Source organism: Schistocerca serialis, chromosome 1 (genome assembly GCF_023864345.2).
Source record: "Schistocerca serialis cubense isolate TAMUIC-IGC-003099 chromosome 1, iqSchSeri2.2, whole genome shotgun sequence".
Taxonomy (NCBI): domain Eukaryota; kingdom Metazoa; phylum Arthropoda; class Insecta; order Orthoptera; family Acrididae; genus Schistocerca; species Schistocerca serialis.
In genome coordinates this window covers 800,843,015-800,865,744 of record NC_064638.1, presented here as the reverse complement: position 1 = coordinate 800,865,744, position 22,730 = coordinate 800,843,015, and the positions used below count along the sequence as shown (strand labels likewise).

Genomic DNA, 22,730 nt, shown 5'->3' with positions numbered 1-22,730 from the left:
TACCTGACAGCAGTTAAACCTTGCCAATTTACCTGTAAAATTTCATGAAGAGATGTTAGAATGGTCAATATAATCCCTGCCCACAACATAAGGGATTCTGTTCAATATCGGTCTCTTTCCACAATGTTTGGATCTCAAAATCATGTTTCATGTTCCCTCCAGGTGCGAATCCATTCATAAACACACTCCAGACGAAATTGGGACCCATTTGTGAAAAGAACATTGGCTCACTGTTCGACCATTCAGGTGACATGTTGACAACTCCACCCTATACGTTCCCTTCTGTGAATCTGTGTCAGAAGTACATACACAGAACGTCTCTCACAATAAAGGCCACTCTGTTGATGTCTTCTGTGCACCATTTGCTGCAATACAAGACATACAGTGGATGCTGCGAGGTCAGATCCCAGTTGTTGTGCAGTACTAAGGTGGTACCGTTGTGCCCTTACAGTCAAATAATGGTCCTTTCTTTCTAATATCACATGTGATTGGCCCTGCCCTGGTCTTCAGAATACAGTTTCAGTCTCTGTAAACTGTCTTTCCATCTGTGAAACAACAGAATGATTCACATTAAGCCATCGGGCCACATCAGTTTGCGACCGTCCTGCTTCCATTCTTCCTATGGCCCTTCACCACAGATGGTCTGATGGGTGTTTTCTCTGTGCCATACTGCACTGTCTGTGACTGTGTACACAGCAGTTTTGGATGTGGAACTATCCAGCAACATTACGCTGTGTGGTGGGTGTCCCGATGTCATCGTTGGCATGGATGTCCATTGACCAGAAAGCAATCTTCCCTGCAGAACGTGATTGTACGGACATCTGTTGACAGTTTGTATGATTGCATCATGAATTAGACACAAGTCGGGGAGATAGTGGTTTGTTGCTTTAGTTTTGGAATATACAGGGTGGAGAAAATTTGTCAAAAAATTCTAACACTGAATAGCTGCTGCCAGTAGGATCCAAATTAATAGTGTTGTGAAGGCCAACAACACACCATTTTTAAACTACTGAAACTTGGCACCAAGCACTCAGATTGGCTGTGGGATTGCCCTGTTGCCATTCGTTGGTTGATGTGCAGTGCTGTAGTTGTCGGTTCACACTTACAAATATCCCTTGCCCCGTCACTGCCCCAATGTGATACGCACATGTGTCAAATAGGTCTTGCTGTTTGTCTCCACCCCACGTTAAAGGCATTGACATGTAAGCTTTGCTTCGGACCACACACACGTCTCCAGCGATTTAGTCATACACTAAGCATGGCAGCACAGTATTCGTTTGGGGAACAACAAGATATAGTTTTTGTTCATGGACTAGCCGATGCTAATGCACATGAAGCTTGACGGTTGTATGAGGAATGGTACCCAGCAAGACGCCACCCACACTGGCAAATGTTTACAGCAATTCACCAGTGACTTGGCAAAACAGGCTTATTAGCGGGATATCATGGTGATGCTGGAAGACTTCGAACACAAGATGCTGCATTTGAAGAGACAAGTATGCCAAGTACCTGCGTGGATGGATACAACATGCAGGTCACTCATTGGTTAGTCTGGGAGGTATTGAGGGATGATGGCCAGCATCTATTTACTCTCCACCCTGTCCGAGATGTAGACACTGTGGCGGACTAAGAACACAGGCTAGGGTCTTGCTGGTGGTTACTGTGACTTGTTGCATGGGACCCTGACTTCCCCACCATTGTGTTGTTTACCGAGTGTACTTTCTATCAGGATGGCCTTTACAACACTTGAAATGTTCATTACTGGGCAAGGGGAAATCCTCACATCACATACATCCACGGACACCAGGAACGATTTTCGCCCAAGGGATGAACTCGTGAAGGCAGCATAGTATCAAGTAGGTAAAAAGACGAAGGCTAGTAGAAATCCTTGGGTAACAGAAGAAATATTGAATTTAATTGATGAATGGAGAAAATATAAAAATGCAGTAAATGAAGCAGGGAAAAAGGAATACAAACGTCTCAAAAACGAGATCGACAGGAAGTGCAAAATGGCTAAGCAGGGATGGCTAGAGGACAAATGTAAGGATGTAGAGGCTTATCTCACTAGGGGTAAGATAGATATTGCCTACAGGAAAATTAAAGAGACCTTTGGAGAATAGAGAACCATTTGTATGAATATCAAGAGCTCAGATGAAAACCCAGTTCTAAGCAAAGAAGGGAAAGCAGAAAGGTGGAAGGAGTATATAGAGGGTCTATACAAGGGCTATGTACTTGAGGACAATATTATGGAAATGGGAGAGGAAGTAGATGAAGATGAAATGGGAGATACAATACTGCGTGAAGAGTTTGACAGTGCACTGAAAGACCTGAGTCGAAACAAGGCCCCAGGAGTAGACAACATTCCATTAGAACTACTGATGGCCTTAGGAGAGCCAGTCATGACAAAACTCTACCTTCTGGTGAGCAAGAAGTATGAAACAGGCGAAATACCCTCAGACTTCAAGAAGAATATAATAATTCCAATCCCAAAGAAAGCAGGTGTTGACAGATGTGAAAATCACCGAACTATCAGTTTAATAAGTCACGGTTGCAAAATACTAACGCAAATTCTTTACAGACGAATGTAAAAACTGGTAGAAGCTGACCTCGGGGAAGATCAGTTTGGATTTCGTAGAAATATTGGAACATGTGAGGCAATACTGACCTTACGACTTATCTTAGAAGAAAGATTGAGGAAAGGCAAACCTATGTTTCTAGCATTTGTAGACTTAGAGAAAGCTTTTGAGAATGTTGACTGGGATACTCTCTTTCAAATTCTAAAGGTGGCAGGGGTAAAATACGGGGAGCGAAAGGCTATTTACAATTTGTACAGAAACCAGATGGCAGTTATATGAGTCGAGGGACATGAAAGGGAAGCAGTGGTTGGGAAGGGAGTGAGACAGGGTTGTAGCCTCTCCCCGATGTTATTCGATCTGTATGTTGAGCAAGCAGTAAAGGAAACAAAAGAAAAATTCGGAGTAGGTATTAAAATCCATGGAGAAGAAATAAAAACTTTGAGGTTCGCCAATGACATTGTAATTCTCTCAGAGACAGCAAAGGACTTGGAAGAGTAGTTGAATGAAATGGACAGTGTCTTGGAAGGAGGCTATAAGATGAACATCAATAAAAGCAAAACGAGGATAATGGAATGTAGTCGAATTAAGTCGGGTGATGCTGAGTGTATTAGATTAGGAAATGAGATACTTAAAGTAGTGAAGGTGTTTTGCTATTTGGGGAGCAAAATAACTGATAATGGTCGAAGTAGAGAGGATATAAAATGTAGACTGGCAATGGCAAGGAAAGCGTTTCTGAAGAAGAGAAATTTGTTAACATCGAGTATAGGTTCAAGTGTCAGGAAGTTGTTTCTGAAAGTATTTGTATGGAGTGTAGCCATGTATGGAAGTGAAACATGGACGATAAATAGTTTGGACAAGAAGAGAGTAGAAGCTTTCGGAATGTGGTGCTACAGAAGAATGCTGAAGATTAGATGGGTAGATCACATAACTAATGAGGAGGTATTGAATAGAATTGGGGAGAAGAGGAGTTTGTGGCACAACTTGACAAGAAGAAGGGACCGGTTGGTAGGACATGGTCTGAGGCATCAAGGGATCACAAATTTAGTGTTGGAGGGCAGCGTGGAGGGTAAAAATCGAGAGGGAGACCTAGAGATGAATACACTAAGCAGATTCAGATGGATGTAGGTTGCAGTAATTACTGGGAGATGAAGAAGCTTGCACAGGATAGAGTAGCATGGAGAGCTGCATCAAACCAGTCTCAGGACTGAAGACCACAACAGCAACAACATTTACTTACCGGGGCAAATTACCTTCCCTTTTTGCAAGAAACTCTACCCGGCCTGCTGGAAGATGTTCCCTTGGACATACAGCTGTGCATCTGGTTGCAGCATGATGGGGCGGCCACACTGGCTTCTATAGCTTGCATTTGTAATACCTTTTATATGTGTGTTCTTTTGCCACTGCTTGGTGAGTAGAATTTTTTATCTTTTCACTTACATTATATGATCTGACTGTATGTAGGTCATTGTGAGCTTCTGTTTCATAGATGGAATGAATGATGGCACAGCGAAATAATGTTGCTGTCCAGTCTTAAAATGTTGTTAATTTTCTACTGCTCGAGTTTGGAACAGAGTAGGTTAGCGCTGAGCTGATATACTACTCAGTAAGTCAACAAAGCATAATGCCAGTGCAGCAGACCACAAAACAGGCAGACAGAAATGCAAGTGCTGCTGTACTACTTAAAAAGGTACTTTGAGGTAACACTAGGTAATTTCACTGTCTGAGCACCTCTACAAAATCACCCATAGACAGAAAAGAACCGAGTTCAGTGACCCAGAATTTTTCTTGAATTACCACAGCAAGGCAAGGGGTGCTGATAGGTCTGATGAATGAGGACAAATGCATTCATACACTTGGAACCACCACAACATAGACTTGGACTCAGTCCTTTAAATAGAGAGGTTTTCAGAGCTCAGGAACACATTCTGTCTGTGGCACTATAACCAGTGAGCGGATCAGTGGTGCATGCTGCTTACTTACCGACTTCAACATCAAGAGGAATACAGTGTGATGAATACCACAGCCATGGTGCGCCATGCTTACTGAGTCATTATGGACGGGAAGGCTGTTGTGCGGCCAGCCCTCCTCCCATGCTGGTCATCGCAGATTATCTGCAAGCTGCAATCTTCGCACTGGTTGGGAGAGGTGCTTTCTTGGAGCTTCCTGGCTGACCTGCGAGCAGCTGCTGCAGCCTGGGTCAATCCGTGACGGTTGACTGCGGCCTAATCTTAACAACAATTGATAGCCAGGACCTCAGTTGACAGTCTCCAGGCTGTCTTTGAGAGCTCTGAGGTGGGAATTGTACTAGATCACTGCTGAAGTTCTGGGTGATCAGCACCTTCCTCCTCCCACTATTGCTGCCAGCACAGCATGCAGCTGGCACTGGACTTTGCCAGTGATGTCACTTCTCATGAAGAGGTGTCAGAACTACTTCATGGCATGTGTGCTTGTGCTCAGCTGCCGACTGCAGCTCTGAAGATACTTACACTTGTGTACACTCTAAAGAATAAATAAATGTTGTGACAAAGACTGCTGTATCACTGACACCTCTGAGTGTGCGCTGGACCACTCACCCTCCCTCCACACTCGACCTCCTGGCCACAACATGACCCAAGCACATGGGCCACAACGTCATTGTGAGAATTGGCTGTCACTTCAAGGCATCGCTGTGAGTGAAGCGACAAGTACAGTGCTGTCATAACAGTACCAGTGCAATGTATTGTGATGAGTGAACTTTTTCTTTGTTGAAGATCTTTGGAGTGTATTTGTTCTATGTGGTGTCAATTTACAGAGACATTGGTAGCACCCTTAAGGTGTCATTTGTTAAACCGCAAGAGACTTCAGACATACCAGCTGACAGAAAATGCGGCAGCTGATAGATTCTTGCTGCAGGAAGCTGAGAATTGGGCTTTGGTTGTTTTTGAACATGGTATCTCTGCAAAGATGTCACATAGGGTAAGGATGGAAAATCCTGGGTGCAACACAGTTAGAGCAGGTCGACATTGTGACTGGGACAGGTACAGATGGCTGTGGTTTTTCTGCAGAAGTAAAATATTATAGATGCAGATGGAAAGGTCATGTTCAGAAGCAGTGTTAGCGATATGACTACTATAAGCGTGGCTAAACTGGACACCAAAAAAAGGGTTTTGGAAAGTATAGGAAGGGAAAGTAATGGCAATGAAAGCAGCTGCTAAATGGAACGGGGAGTGCTTCACCCATTGGAAGGCATTTTCAATAGGAAGTAACATTGCACAAAAAGATGCACCAGTGGAATGCTGCTTGTCAGGCTGTGTAAAAGGCAAAGAACAATTCTTTGTTGGACATAGGTGTGCACATGTAAGTCATCAGTCTGGACCTTGAAGGCAGAAGGTGACTGGGTCCCCCATATTCCTCAAAGGCGGGAGGGACTGCATCCCCCATGTTATAAATTGCCTCAAGTGGGTAATAGTAATGTAGAGTCGTTGGGTATGATGTTTTACACTATCAGTATTGAAATTAAGGACTTCCAGAAGTTACTATACATAGGTGAAAGATATTAGCAATTCTTGGACTAGATTTCTGAGTAAACACATCCCAAAATCGATCTTTCACAGTATGCAGTGGGACTCTTGTGTTTTCATTGGGAGCAAGTAGGGCAATGTCCCAAGGTGCACGCCCCTTGGAGGTGTTTCTGACTAAGCTGCAGACACTTATGCCAAAGATTGGTTCTCACGATAAAATACTGGCAGCTACGGGGCAGTTTGGGTTTCTGTTGATAGGAAGCATTATATGTGGTCAAACAACTAAAAAAATGACATTAAATAGAATGCATTGCTTCATACATAGTAGTGCTGTGCACATAAGTAATATTAATGAGGTATTTATTATTCTTGTAAGCCTGGATAACTTCAACATGGTCATGGTTAATCTATTGAAGAGCTTAATGATTGCCTCTTTAGTGGTATTAAATGAGGAAGATATCGAAAGGTCTTGTGAGGACCAGAGCCACAAGCAAACTGTTGATGCAGCAGCATTACAAGAAAAAATGGGTCACTCGCAAAGCAGGGAAGGCTTTGCTACTATGGTTTATAGCTTTATTTAACATGAAGGCTCCTTTATCAGCAACACTGGTTACCCAGCACCATATACCTACAAGGAACAATGCATCAGTTTGTAGGAATCTATACCACATAGCGACGCATCTTCACATCTACATCTATGTGATTACTCTGCTATTCACAATAAAGCGCCTGGCAGAGGGTTCAATGAACCACCTTCAACTTGTCTCTCTATGTTACACTCTCTAACGGCGTGCAAGAAAAATGAGCACTTAAACTTTTCTATGCAAGCCCTGATTTCTCTTATTTTATCGTCATCATTCCTCCCTATGTAGATGGATGCAAAACAGAATGTTTTCGCAATCGGAGGAGAAAACTGGTGATTGAAATTTCACAAGAAGATCCCGTCACAACGAAAAACACCTTTGTTTTAATGAGTACCACTCCAAGTCACGTATCATGTCTGTGACACTATCTCCCCTACTTCGCAATAATACAAAATGAGTTGCCCTTCTTTGTACTTTTTTGATGTCATCCATCAGTCCCGTCTGAAGCGGATTCCACACCGCACAGTTATACTCCAGAATAGGGTGGACAAGTGTGGTGTAAGCAGTCTCTTTAGTAGACCTGTTGCACCGTCTACGTGTTCTGCCACTGAATCGCAGTCTGTGGTTTGCTCTACCCACAACATTATCTATGTGATTGTTCCAATTTAGAGTATTTGTAATTGTAATCCCTACATATTTAGTTGAATTTTCAGCCTTCAGCTTTGTGTGACTTATCACGTAATTGAAATTTAGCAGATTTCTTTTAGTACTCATGTGAATAACGTCACTCTTCTCTTTATTCAGGGTCGATTGCCACTTTTTGCACCATACAGATATCTTATATAAATCATTTTGCAATTTGTTTTGGTCATCTGATGACTTTACAAAATGGTAAATGACAGCATCATTTGCAAACAATCTAATATGGCTACTGAGATTGTCTCCTATGCCATTAATATAGATCAGGAACAATAGAGGGCCTAGACCACTTCCTTGGGGAACGCCAAATATTATTTCTGTTTTACTCGATGACTTTCTGTCTATTACTATGAACTGTGACCTTTCTGGCAGGAAATCATGAATCCAGTCGCACAACTGAGGCGATATTCCATAGGTACGCAGTTTGGTTAGAAGACGCTTGTGAGGAACGGTGTCGAAAGCCTTCTGGAAATCTAAAAATATGGAACCAATTTGACATCCCCTGTCGATAGCTCTCATTACTTCATGAGTATAAAGAGCTAGTTGTGTATCACAAGAGCGAAGTTTTCTGAATCCATGCTGACTACGTGTCAAGAAATCATTTTCTTCGAGGTACTTCATAATGTTCGAATGCAGTATATGTTCCAAAATCCTACTGCAAGTCGATGTTAGTGATATGGGTCTGTAATTCAGTGCATTACTCGTACTTCTCTTTTTGGGTATAGGTGTGACTTGAGCAATTTTCCAGTCTTTAGGTACTGATCTTTCTGTGAGTGAGCGGTTGTATATAATTCCTAAATATGGAGCTATTTTATCAGCATACTCTGAGAGGAACCTGACTGGTATTCAATCTGGACCAGGAGCCCTGCCTTTATTAAGTGATTTAAGCTGCTTTGTGGCACAGAGGATATCTGTTTCTATGTTTCTCATCTTGGCAGTTGTTCTTCATCGGAATTCAGGAATATTTACTTCGTCTCCTTCGGTGAAGGAGTTTCAGAAAATCGTGTTTAATAACTCTGCTTTAATGACACTGTCGTCAGTGACTTCAGTATTCAGCAGTCTGCTCCTGAGCACGCGACAGGCTATCTTCGAGAGAACAGAGTTGGGAGCCGTACTGGGTCACCGCAGAATGTCTGGGTAGGCAGCACCTTCCTGACCCCACCACTGCCACCAGCACAACATACAGCTGTAGCACTGACCTAAGGTGGTGACTTAATGTCACACTGATAATGTGTCGGCATTCCTTCACGGGACATGTACTTGCTCCCCCACGACAGCTCGAAAGACATTTACACCGTTGTACACTCTGCATGATAAATGTTCTTACAGACACTGCTGAATCTTTGTCGCCTCCAGGGATGCACTGGACCACTCAGTCTAACTCTACACTAGATCTGTTCACATCACGACCCCAGGACGCAGGTTGTAAAACATAAACTTTATCGTAGAAGATTAGAGTTCTGGAACAGTTGTCAGATTTGTATCCACAGTGTCATAGCTTTTGCTTTGTTTAGCCATCTACATTAGAGGTCAGCAGCTGGTTGTGGCATAGATGGTTCAGAGAAATGGAGCTAGTATACTTCTGTGAGGTAGACTTTTCTTGGGCATAGAAGTCAATAAAAATCTACAATTTTGCAGAAGAGTGCTTATGAATTCACTGAGATGGAGGTTTTCGAGTAGGTTGTACAGTTTGAAATGTAGTAATGGATAGTTGTCAGAGGAATATGCTACTTTAAGATTCATGAAAGCCACACCAATAAAGTGATATGTTTTCAGATGCATCCTCTGTGAACTGAGTAAGGTTCAAGAGCTGTTCTGTATGGATTTTTCTGGCCCAATACTCTGCTTCGTATGTATAAATAGAGGGTCAAATATAGGTAGAATTCTATTCAGAATAATGTGGTCTGCCAGTTTGTAGAGTTTGCTTAAAAGTCTACCTGGCGTAGTCTTCTTGTGGCAGATTGCCTGATTTAAATGATTTCTCTCTCTACTCTTTTGCTGTATCTTCATTATTTGGTAGCTTCCCATAGAACTGTTGAAGAATTATTGACTCATTCTCTTACTGATGGGCTATAGTTCTTCATTTTTTCCATTTGATTACCATCTAAGCTGACCGCCTCTCTATCTTTACTTTTCTTGTTAATCTTATAGAGTTCTGAAGTCTGAAATTGGTTGGTAAGACTATCCCATTCCCCCTGAACCTCACATTTCAGGTACTTTAACATAATGTTTAATTTTGGTCTGCAGTGATGATGTAATTTTTTTAGACCTGGTTGGATTGTTATGGAGTTGCCTTATTAACCTCCATACATTTTTGCTTCTCCTAGTTCACTCCAGTTCTTCTGTGGTTTTATCCAAGTATCCCTTTTCTGCACTGTCAGTGACATGGCAAGTTTTTTTCACAGCATCCACTATTGTATTACAAAATGGAACTTTTTCAAGTAGAATCCTGTATTCTGTTAACTGAACAGCAAGTCAGAAGTACGAACAGGGATATATAAGGTCCAACAGCCTTGAGGCATCGACAGTCTAGAGCATCTCTGTATATCGATGAATGCATCATATGATTCAGATATTGAGGCTGGAAACTGTAGCATCCAACAAGTCTACTGTAGAATGGAACTCTCTGTGGTCTAACTGCTGTATATATTTGACACATGATTGGTCTATATGGTGTGTCTGGAATAGGATGGCAGACTGCTCTGATGCACTGCTGAAACATGTGACCACTGTTAAATATCAGTTCTGGATTATAGCCACATATATGTATATCACAGTTAAATGGTGCAGGTTGCTTCAGATCATGTGTAAGGCTTAGCCCATTAGTGTAGTATGTCCCTGTGTACTGCTGTGGCAGTTAAAGTTGCCAATCACTGTGTATATTGGTCTTGAAAGATAGCAGTAAATGTGACATGACTCTGAAATCAGCGCTTGGTGGTTTGTACAGTGTCTCAAAAGAAAGTTTATATTTGATATGTCAAAATAAAGTAGAGGTTGAAGTCTATTGACAAAATCTTTATTTATTATTGAAATATGCAGTTTGGGAATTTAGTTCTTAAAAATAATGTCATTTAAATACTGTCCACCACACATTTAAATAATGAACAAAATTTTCCATGACGCCTCGGCTTATAGATGCTAGGATAAGAGCCACTTTGCTACGGATATTTGCTTTCAGTTGCTCCAGAGAAGTTGGGGCCAATTTATGCCACTCCACCCGGAGATCAATTTGATAGGGAAAATTTCACGAACTTGTGGTACAGACACTTTGGACATGTGTGCTGTGGCTCCGTCTTGCTGAAACCATGTTCTTTTGTTATAACCAGGAAAGTTTTGCAATTGAGGCACAAAAAAGTAATTTTTCATAATCATCATATAATGTTCCAAATTCACTATAGTTGCACACCGCTCTTGTCCTTGTAAAAGTTGAGGCCAATTATTCCTCAAGCCAACATGGCAGCCCATAAAGTAACTTTTGGTGAATGAAGGGGTTTCTCAGCTTCTATTTAGGGTTCGTTGCATTCCAGTAGTGACAATTTTGCTTATTGACATGACCGTTCATGTGAAAATGAGCCTCTTCAGAAAACAAGATGTTGTTAAATGAAGGGCACTGAGTCACATCATGAACAGATTACAGCATATGTGTGGAATCCTGGCTTTAACTCTTGCAACAATTGGATTTTGCAAGGGTACAGTTTAAGGCTTATTGGAGAATTTGGTACAGTGATGATCCGTGCACATTTAAAGAATTTGCACGCTTACGAATTGAGAGGTTAGGATCATCATGAACAGACTAATTTACCCTCTCCACAGATTTGCCCATTCTTATTGGCCATGGTTGCCCGGCTTTCGATTTGGCCAGTGTTGAACTGGTCTAGTAAAATATTTTGATCCATTTGCAGATAAGGGGAACACTTGGAGAATCATTTACTTTAAGTAATTCATGATCACTGCAAAATTTCCTTCATGCTACAGTCACTGAATCACTGATTTTTGTAAAATTCACACCATCCACAGAACAGGCTGTGCTAACGGTATACTACGCCTTCCACGTTGCTGGCTATGGGTTCTACACAACACTGGTGACTAGTTTGAAGGAAAGTAACAGGTGCAAACATTCAACTCTTTTTTATCGGTTGTGAATAAATAGTTGCCACTTTTTAAGTTCCAACCCACATAAAAAACAGTGCCCAATTTTTGTAGCCATTGTGCTATTGTGTTGTAGAATGCTAACTGGATAGAACCTGCCGGTACAGCTACACGTGTTAGCATGCTACTTCTCGAATTCAGGCTGGCTGGCTGACCAGTGATAGAATCTGCTTTGCAGATTGACAATTTGGACCAGTATGTTAGCAAACTTGGATCTGATGTTTAGATGGCTTCTCACATCCAACTAGGTGAATACTGGGCTGGTACCGATGTTCTGTCTCAATTACATGATTCCTAAACATTTAGAAAATATTTACGCACTTTTATGTGGATAACAGTAAATGCAGACAGTTGGAGTACACAACTTCCATCCCAAAGGGTGAAAGATTGGTGAGAGCACCCATGTGCTGTCTCTGCTGCATAATTCCCAAACATTTAGAAAGTGTTCATGCACTTTTACATGGATAACACTAAACACAGGCAGTTTGGATACACTTCTGTCCCGGAAGATAAAGGGGTGGTGACAGGAAAGGCATCTGGCCACTGCCTAATGTAAACAATGCCAAATCTGACAATAACTATGCAGACCTCATGTAGATCTGGGATAAAGGCAAAGAAAAAGAACAACAATTCTGACCAAATAGGGCAATTAATAGTATGAAATAAGTTGAAAATTTGAGTCAATGAGATATACTTACTTACTACATACACAACTGAGGGACCATTCTTGATCTGTGAAATTTTTTTTTTCCTGTTGTGTTGTTTTTTTTATGCAACTAGTTTGCCTTCTGCAGGGTTTGTTTTAAAAGATTTGAGACAGACAAAGCTTCCTTACATTTCTTGCACCAATTAAATGTAACGCCCTGTTGGAATGTAGATTTAGTGTATGTGTGATAGGGGAGAGGATGTCTTTGCCCCATTCATTGCCAGAAAGAAAACGAATTGAAGCACTGAGAAAACATGGTTGGATTTGAATGAAACTTCTTACACTAACACACCATCTGCAGCTATGTAAATTTTGAGAGTTGCAATCCTCTTTGATAGGTAGAACTGCCAACATCGTGCATTAGTGTTTGTGTGTAGTGTTGTTAGCAGATCTGGTGACCTATGTAAGGAGTGTCAACAGTGCCAGATGTTGAGTTACTGTGAAGGACATGGAGATGACCCATACTTATGTTAAACAGCAGTATCAGCACCTGGCTGAGTTTGAAAGGAGTCTCATTGTTGGTCTCCATTTGGTCTGTTGGTCCTATTGTACATCATCCAGATTTTTGAAGAATGTAGATGTGTCAGTGGCACTGCACCGGATTGCATAGGTACATGATGGCAGCTGTACTCATCACAGTTCTGGCCAATCACCTCTGACCACGACAAGAGAGGATCACCACTTTTTGCACAAAGCATACTGTAAACCGCTAATATCTGTGTTTGCCATCCAAGAAGTAGTAATGTACCCCCTGCAACATTCTTTCTCTTCCCTTACTATTAATCAGCACAGCTGGACTAGGATATAACTGTCCTGTGCATAGGGTGTCACTAACGCCAGGCAAAATGCTGCCGTTGGGATAGTGCCATGACTGGGAAGCATGGATTGCTAATGAAAGGCATCAAATTATGTTCAGCAATGAATCGCAGAGCTGTACTAGCCTGGATATTCATTATTGGTGTGTATGTCAGTGACCTGGGAGAGAACCCATTCTTCCAATGGGTTATAGAGGCACAGCGGTGTTACTCCTGCTGTCATTGTATGAGAAGCCATTATGTATACCTTCAGATCAGGGCTGGTAGCAATTGAAGAAATGCTCGGTGGCACAGTGGTACATCACAGGTGTCCTGCGTTCATATGTGTTACCTCTCGTGCAGCAATGGCACAATGCTCATCCACACATGTCATATGTGTGTATGTATTGTCTGGGTGATGTTGATGTATGTCAATGGCCTGCAAACTATTCAGATCTGCCTCCATGGGACCACCTCTCACATCAACTCTGTCACAGGATATCAAGAACCAGTTGCAACAGTTGTGGGAGAGCTTGCCCTGTGAGAGGATACAACAGCTTTATGAAACCCTTTCCAAATGAGTCAGTGCATGCATTCAGACCAGAGGAGTTGCAACATTGTACTGATAAGTGGGCTCATACTGCCAAGTTCCTTATAAATTTGACTGTGTTTTGTAATCACTGATATACAGCACATGCCCTCTCAACCAGTGAAGTTTCATTTCATTTCCTCCCCTTCTAGGAGCCCATTTTTGTCAGGCAGTGTGCTAGGCATAACAGTTAATTTTTCCTAAGAAAGCAAGAAGACTTTTAAACCAGTGTGTCAGAGCAGTTTTTATATCCTCGTGTTGGTAAATTTCCACCTTTTCTAATTTTTTGGACCAGATAAGCCATATGATCTTGAAAATTTTCTTTTACCCAACCTGCAATATTGTCACAACATAACCAGAATCAAATACAAATCTGAAAGCTGGCTAGTCAGTGAAGTACATCACTTACTACTAAAAGCATGTTTGTTATGAGTACGAACGTACAATGAACAGGCAGAACAGACCAGAATTGAACTTTTGAACAGAGGGTGCTGCTGTTTATACAAACATTAAAAACATAAGAACTTTGAGAAACTGCTGTAGGGTATTTGATTGGGTTTTCGCTAATAGATAGATTGATATACAAGGAAGGTTTTTGTATATAATTTATAAATATTTCTTGTAAACTGTCTGACTTATGACAAATTAAAGTGAAGTTGCAGAAATGACACCAATGCCACCAATTGCCATAACTCACCAAGAGAACAGTAGTTTCTTGAGAATGCAGCAAGCGAGTTTGACTCACATACAGTCTGCTGGTCTAACGGTAGAGCATCTAGCTGGGTGCTGAAAGGTTGTGGGGTAGAATCATGGCTGTGTCAGGGTTTTTTTTTTCCCACTGCACATTTTAAACGAGCATTCATCTCTCAGTGATTTGGAGATACACATTTCAAAATATGACAACAGTTTCAGACTGCTAATTTCTGCATCCCTCAGATTAGCAATCACAGTATGCACTTTTAATTCACTGCAAATTCATTGAACAGTGGGCAGTGAGTTACTCTGCTTTGAAGTATTGTAGCACCTCATCATCAGGCTGTGGTGTTACATCTACAATATGAAATAATCAAGTATTTTTAACCAATAGTTTTTCTGCTGTCGTTTGGCAACAACTGCATAGTGAAAAAACTTGCGAGTTCAAAATAAGTTGTGTTTTTTTCCTCAACAAGTACAATGTTTTCCGAAAAACTACTTCTGCAGTTTTGCTTCGTTTACACACAATGTGTTCTTTCAGCAGCATAGCAGGTGACTCAAATTTCAGCTCCCTGCTTGCGTGAATAAAACATAGAAACTGACATAATTCTTCGTGTGGCACTTTGAAGAAGTCTGTCATAAAGAGTCCACAACAAAGGACTGCAGCAATGAGTCTCAATAATTCAGCATTGTGTGTGCTAAGTGTCACAAGATGTGTGCTGTAACATGAGCTAAACATGTACATCATGTGTGTTTTTCCTTATTTTTTCTTTTATTTGTGCCACCTTGGCCTGCCTCCAATACATACTGAATCTCTCTCTCTCTCTCTCTCTCTCTCTCTCTCTCTCTCTCTCTCTCTCTCTCTCTCACACACACACACACACACACACACACACACACACACACACACACACACACACACACACACCACACACAACACACACATACAATTTACGTACAATATTTACCTTGGTTATTACGTACATCATAATGTGCTCCCATCATTAGACGCCAATCCAAATTCCACTTCAATACGGAACACACAACATTCATGCCTTCAGAGAGTTTTCCTGATGTACACTGTTTGCGTCGCGTGATTTATGTGAAAGTAATGACTTTCACTCATTTATCATTTTTCTCTGAAATTTATTCATAACGCTACAGAGTGGGCCATAAACATTATACTCTATGATACACAAATTGTCTAGCTGTAGATACTTACTTAAAACTACCCATACAAAGTGTCACTGGGTCACTAGTAACAAATGATTGCTGGTGGTTGAGTCTGAACTGGTGACTTGTGGCAGACCAGCCAGTGAATCAAACCACTACGCCACACTGAATGTAGCACCACTTGTCGCATTGCCCCCTCCCCTGAAGATACAGTGACTTGCTGCTTCAGAAGTTCTTATTAGAGCTGACTGCAACACCCTGGATCTAGATCTTGCCTGTGGCCCTATGTAAGGCACTGCTGGTGGATCCTCGCACTCTGGTCATGTTATGACATCCTCTTAACTGTGACGAGTGTCGAAGTTAACCCATTGCAGCTTTGTGATGACCAGGCGGGACTTTAGTTTCCTTGAATGAGAATTCTCCAATCATCAGTCTGCACCTAGGACTGTAATAAGGCTTCGTACAGAGTACATGGCCATCCCTGCACTTTTATCTTGAGGGACATAATCTTCAACTTCATATGTGACATCCGACAAGCAGCAAAGGATACAGACGGCCCAAAGTAGCATTTTGATCACTTTTTCGATAGTCCCACTTCCTGCACAGGTGTAAAAATCCATACCAAGTCTTCTGGACTAGTCAGTGCTTGAGGTTAACTACTCTTGGGATCCAGGGTCCAAGCCATCTGCTTTTCATCTTCCATCCTGGTGATGAGGAGGTGTTTCATGTAGTCATCCTAAATATCATCTCTTTGAAATGGGAACGACGTCACTTTGACCTCATGACCAGGTAGCATCTTGCTTCGCTTTGTAGCATGTGAATGCTGTGACAGGCATAACTGTGTCCCAAACTCCCTGTTGAGCATACATTAAGAGCATATCTGCCATTGTCTTATTAAATCATTCAGAGAGACCATTCATCTGTGGGTGATATTGCAACGTGAAATTACCACTGATACTAGTCTCGACTAGAAAACTTTCCACAATCACGGAGCATCACATCAGAATGATGTCTTTTACAGTTTCTGGAGCTTCAACAGTTGGCAGAGTTTTAGTGACAGCATGATGGGTGAGGTAGTCAGTGCAGATTGTTGTCCATCGATACCTGTTTGTCAACTTTGGGAATCTCCCTAAGAGGTTGATTCCAACTAGGTGGAATGTTGTTGCTGCAGTTGGAGTTGGTACCAGATGCGCTGGAGGAGGTTTGGGGCAGACGCTCCCATCTCTAGTAGTCCTTACAGTGGCCCATGTAATGTCTAATGGCTTGACAGGGGCCTGTTTATAACTCCATGAATCCCAGGTGATGAGATTTCATCCATGCTGCTTTGTTACAACACAGGAAGCTTTGAAAGGCAGTTAGTGTCCATGTTTTAAATTCCGTTTTTACACACCACAGTGACAATGCATTCCTGAAGTCACCAGTCGACCTGAGATATCAAACAGGCCTTTCAACAAGTATAGAGCATGGTGATCAATCACAATGGAGAATGGTTTGTGAAAGAAGTACGACCAGAACATTTTGATTACCCAAACTACTACAAAACACTCTTTCTTGGTTGTAGAGTAGTTCATCGTGTTCTTGGAGAGTACTCTGGTAGGATAAGCTCTCACCATTTCATTTCAATACCTTCCTGAATTTATACTAGAACTACATCTTTTTCAGAGCCGCTAGTACTGGTGTGAAGTTCGGTCTACGCATTCTCTTCACACAATGCTAGGATGAGATGATGTTAGCACCTCCTTCAGGACACGAAAAGTTTTTAATTGTGCCTTGTTCCGGGAAGATTTAGTGTTGCTCTGCAGTAGTTCTTGCAAGGGGCATGTTTTTGTAAAGAAATCCTTTATGAATCACTGGTAGTATGATCACATTATGAGAAAACTTCTCACATCACCAATCTGCCAATGAGTCAGAAAAATACGTGACTGATATCCCCCAGATGGACACCATCACCATCCACTAGGCGGCCCAAGATTTTTATTTCTTGGTTGCCAAAGAGGCATCATTTTGGATTCGGTTTGAGACACACTTCAATACAGTTGTCGGGCAGCCTAGATGTCCTTCAGACAAACACCACCACCCCTTCCCCAAAAGAAAAATGAAGTATCATCCATCCATATATCCTGTACATTTTAGTTGTCAAGCAAGTTGTCTATCATCTGCTTGAATGTGGGTGGAGTATTATGTACTACAACCAGCATAAATTTGAACTCGCAGAGACTATCAGTAGTTAGGAAGCCACTCATTCTCTGATCAGCCAATAGCGTTTTTGCATGTCCATATTTGAGAAATATTTTGCTCCTCTCAAGCAGTCTGAGGTATGATCAATAGACACACATTTTTTCATGAGTTTTTTCAGTTGTTGGCATTTGATGCAAACAACTTGTGGGGTTCTTCTTCTTCACAAGAACCACCAGTGAAGACTAAGGACACTCTGAAGATCCAGTGTCGTCATCTTGCAGCACATCCTCTACTTTCTCCCAGACTATCCGTTGCTTAGCCAGTGACCCCTGAGAACTATAACAATGTTAAAGGGAATTGAACCAGCAAAAATTTGTATCGTTCGCATCCTCTTTTAGTGGTAAACACTATTTTTTTTTCCTTTAATGAAAGCTTTTCTCATAAGGAATATTATATCAGAAAGAGTACTTATCTGTAGATCTGGCTTCAATGTCCAAGGTTTCATTTTATTCAGTGACTATATAAATAATATTTACGAGGGTGGACTGAAAAGTTTTCGGAATCAGCACAAGAGGTTAGCATTAGCGCAACGATTTGTTCACATGATATTCATTGGACTGTTGCCTGCAAACATACGCCACGTCAAGAAAGCTGTGGCAGTGATGTGGCTCCGTTGTTGTTCCCACTTAGTGATTTGCGGAGGTGGAAAAAATAGAGATTCAAGCAGTGATTAAGTACTTCGTAAAGAAAGGTATGAAAGCAAAGAACATTCATGCTGATTTCCAGAATACACTGGGGGACTCTGCTTCTTCATATTCAGCTGTCGCCAAGTGGACAAACGAATTTAAATTTGGTCGGGAGAGCTTAGATGATGATCTGCGCAGTGGTCAGCCAAGATGGGTCACTACTCCAGAAATCATTGCAAAAGTGCACAAAATTGTCATGGAGGCTCACTGATGGAAATGCGTGAAATTGCACATGCTTGCCAGATGTCATCCGAAAGGGTATATCACATTTTAACTGAAGAATTAGAATTGTAAAAATTGTCTGCAAGATGGGTGCCATGACTCTTTGACGCTGGATTAAAAACACATGCCATCGCCGTGGCAAAATTACATGAAGTAAGGTATGAATTGTTGCCACACCCACCTTATGTACCTGACATCGCTCCATAAGACTTCCATCTCTTCCCAAAATTGAAAATTTTTCTTGGTGGACGAAGATTCATTTCAAACGAGTAATTGATAGGTGGATTTGACAACTATTTTGCAGGTCTGGAGGAAAATCATTTTCGAGATGGGATCAAGGCACTGGAACATTGTTAGACAAAGTGCATTAATCTACAAGGAGACTACATTGAAAAATAAAAAAAAGTTTCAGTGATGTAAGTACTTTTTTTCTATTCCATTCCCAGAACTTTTCAAACCACCCTTGTAGCATCCAGGTCCTTATTATAGATAGACGGAGTACTCGGGTGATTCTTCCTTTTCATCATGTATTAGGACACTTTCAGCTTTCATAACTGTTTACATCATCTTGGTTCTAAAAAAAAAATCTGTATACAGTGCACTTCATAAAAGAAGTCACAAACCATGGCCTGGTCAGATGAGTCCCAGTTTCAGCTGCTAAGAGCTGATGGTAGGGTCAGAAACGATTGAATCACACGTATCAAAGTGCCAAATGGCATAGATTTTGCATATTTTGGAACTAAGAACCAACTGACATATCTTCTGCATCTGACATCTGTTAAAAACTAAACTACAGATAGCAAAGTGAAGCACTGACATGAACTGAGCTATGGTTAGCACACTGTTTGGTCTTAATTGACATCACATTTGGCAGTAGCTTTAAAATTCCTTTGGGAGTGCCAACCCCATCATAATAATGGCCTTACATGCGGATATGGTTAATGCTCTGTGTAATTGTAGATATACTGTCCTAGTTCCGACCCATCATTGGCTGGAGAAAGGGCACTGGAATGGATGATTAGATGTAGTGCACCAGTATTAGCCATATTGTTAGATAACACTCTCATAAAAATGTAGATGTTGTTGCTGATGTTTCCACGGAGGGGACAAAAGTCATGGGATAGTCATATTCACATATACAGATGGCAGTAGTATCAATATAATGGAAGGAAACATTCCACGTGGGAAAAATTATATATAAAAACAAAGATGAGGTGACTTACCGAACAAAAGCGCTGGCAGGTCGATAGACACACAAACAAACACAAACATACACACAAAATTCAAGCTTTCGCAACAAACTGTTGCCTCATCAGGAAAGAGGGAAGGAGAGGGGAAGACGAAAGGAAGTGGGTTTTAAGGGAGAGGGTAAGGAGTCATTCCAATCCCGGGAGCGGAAAGACTTACCTTAGGGGGAAAAAAGGACAGGTATACACTCGCACACACGCACATATCCATCCACACATACAGACACAAGCAGACATATTTAAAGACAAAGAGTTTGGGCAGAGATGTCAGTCGAGGCAGAAGTGTAGAGGCAAAGAAGTTGTTGAAAGACAGGTGAGGTATGAGTGGCGGCAACTTGAAATTAGCGGAGATTGAGGCCTGGCGGATGACGAGAAGAGAGGATATACTGAAGGGAAAGTTCCCATCTCCGGAGTTCGGATAGGTTGGTGTTGGTGGGAGCTGGCAGGTCGATAGACACACAAACAAACACAAACATACACACAAAATTCAAGCTTTCGCAACAAACTGTTGCCTCATCAGGAAAGAGGGAAGGAGAGGGGAAGACGAAAGGAAGTGGGTTTTAAGGGAGAGGGTAAGGAGTCATTCCAATCCCGGGAGCGGAAAGACTTACCTTAGGGGGAAAAAAGGACAGGTATACACTCGCACACACGCACATATCCATCCACACATACAGACACAAGCAGACATATTTAAAGACAAAGAGTTTGGGCAGAGATGTCAGTCGAGGCAGAAGTGTAGAGGCAAAGAAGTTGTTGAAAGACAGGTGAGGTATGAGTGGCGGCAACTTGAAATTAGCGGAGATTGAGGCCTGGCGGATGACGAGAAGAGAGGATATACTGAAGGGAAAGTTCCCATCTCCGGAGTTCGGATAGGTTGGTGTTGGTGGGAACTGGCAGTAGTATCACGTACATAAAGTATAAAAGGGCAGTGCATTGACAAGCTGTCATTTTTACTTAGATGATTCATGTGGAAAGGTTTCCAACATGATTATGGCTGCACCACAAGAAATAAGACTTTGAACAAAGAATGGTAGTTGCAACTAGACCCATGGGACATTCAATTTCAGAAATTATTAGGGAACTGAGGTCCAGTGCTGTCAAGAGTGTCCCAAGAATACCACATTTCAGGCATTGTCTCTCACCACAGACATCACAGTGGCCTATGGCCTTCACTTAGCAACGGAGATCAGTGGGGTTTGTGTAGAGTTGTCAATGCTAGCAGACAAGTAGAGTTGTCAGTGCTAACAGACAAGCAGCACTGCATGAAGTAATGGCAGCAAGCAATGTGGGCATACGACGAATGCATCCGTTACACAGTGTGGTGAAGTTTGGCATTAATGGGCTTTGGCAGCAGACGACTGAGGGGAGTCCCTTTGCTAACAGCATGAAATCACCTGCAGTGACTCTCCTGGGCTTGTGACCATATCGGTTGGACCAGAGACGACTGCAAAACCATGGCCTGGTCAGATGAGTCCCAGTTTCAGCTGCTAAAAGCTGATGGTAGGGTCAGAATGTGGTGCAGACCTCACAAAGCCGTAGCCCCAAGTTGTCAACAAGGCACCGTGAAATCTGGTGGTGACGCCGTAGTGGTGTGGGCTGTATTTATGAGGAATGGACTGGGTCATCTGGTCCAAATGAACCGATTATTGACTGGAAATAGTTATGTGCAGCTACTTGGAGATCATTTGCAACAAACAACGATGAAATTTTTATGGATTACAGTGCGCCATGTCATTGCACCACAATTATTGGTGATTGGTTTGAAGAACACTCTGGACAATCTGAGCATATAATTGGGCCACCCATATCGTCTAGCATGAGTGCCCTCAAATGTTTACGCGACATAATTGAGATGTCAGTTTGTGCACAAAATCCTGCAATGACAATACTTTCTCAATTATGGTCAGCTATAGAGTTGTCATGGCTCAATATTTCTGCAGAAGACTTCCGACAACTTGTTGAATCTATGCCACATTGAGTTGGTGCACTATTCCGGGCAAAAGCAGCTCCTACATGATATTTGGAGGTATGCCATGACTTTTGTCACCTCAGTTATTATAAACTGTGTTAAATTCATCTTGTAATTTTGTTATCCCTCCATTCTTCCAAAATGTTCTCTCTCAAATGGATGCTCTTTTCACAGGATTACGCACATCAACCACTATCTGTTGTGTCCTTATTTGTGAAGGAGTACCTTTTCTTATGGGAAAGTGGACTATTTGTGAAACAGGTTCTGAAGCTGATGTACTGGCTGCAATTCAGTTCCCACACAGGTATCAGTTGGTCACTTTTTCCTATAACATTTTTCAGTTTCTGATAATGTTTTTAGTTTCTCTGTGAATAACCATATATAAATTGTCTGGCTTTATTTTTAAAAATTGAAGTATTACAGAAATAGTTTTTGTTCACTGTTTTTCACAGCATCTACATCATACTCTGCAAGCCACCTAACAGTGTGCGATGAAAGGTACTTTTGATACTACCATCTGATTCTTCTCCCACCCCACTCCCTCACCCCACCCAAACACCCTGTTCCACTCACAAATAGAATGAGGGATGAATGATTATTGGTAAGCCGTTGTATTAGCTCTAATTTCTCAAATTTTCTCATTGTTGTCATTTCGTGAGATGAATGTGGGTGGAAGTAATACACTATCTGTTTCTTCCTGGAAAGTTTTCTCTTGAAATTTTGATATCAAACGTCTGCGTGATGCACAACATCTCCCTTGTAATGTCTGCCACAGGAGATTGTTGAGCATCGACGTAATGCCCTTGCATCTGCAAAATCATCCCTTGTTGAAATGTGCCTCTGGTTGTTGCATTCTCTCTCTCTCTCTCTCTCTCTCTCTCTCTCTCTCTCTCTCTCTCTCTCTC

General features: G+C 41.7%; 1 protein-coding gene across 4 annotated transcripts in view; it reads left to right on the top strand.

Annotated features, from left to right (window-relative positions):
- Positions 1–22,730, top strand: part of LOC126483972 (centromere protein I-like) — a 393,190-nt gene that overhangs the window by 179,516 nt on the left and 190,944 nt on the right. For all 4 annotated transcript variants that reach the window (XM_050107290.1, XM_050107282.1, XM_050107275.1 and 1 more), the window contains exon 11: positions 22,000–22,129. In XM_050107290.1, coding sequence (XP_049963247.1) covers positions 22,000–22,129 — 130 coding nt within the window. The remainder of the gene's footprint in view (positions 1–21,999; positions 22,130–22,730) is intronic.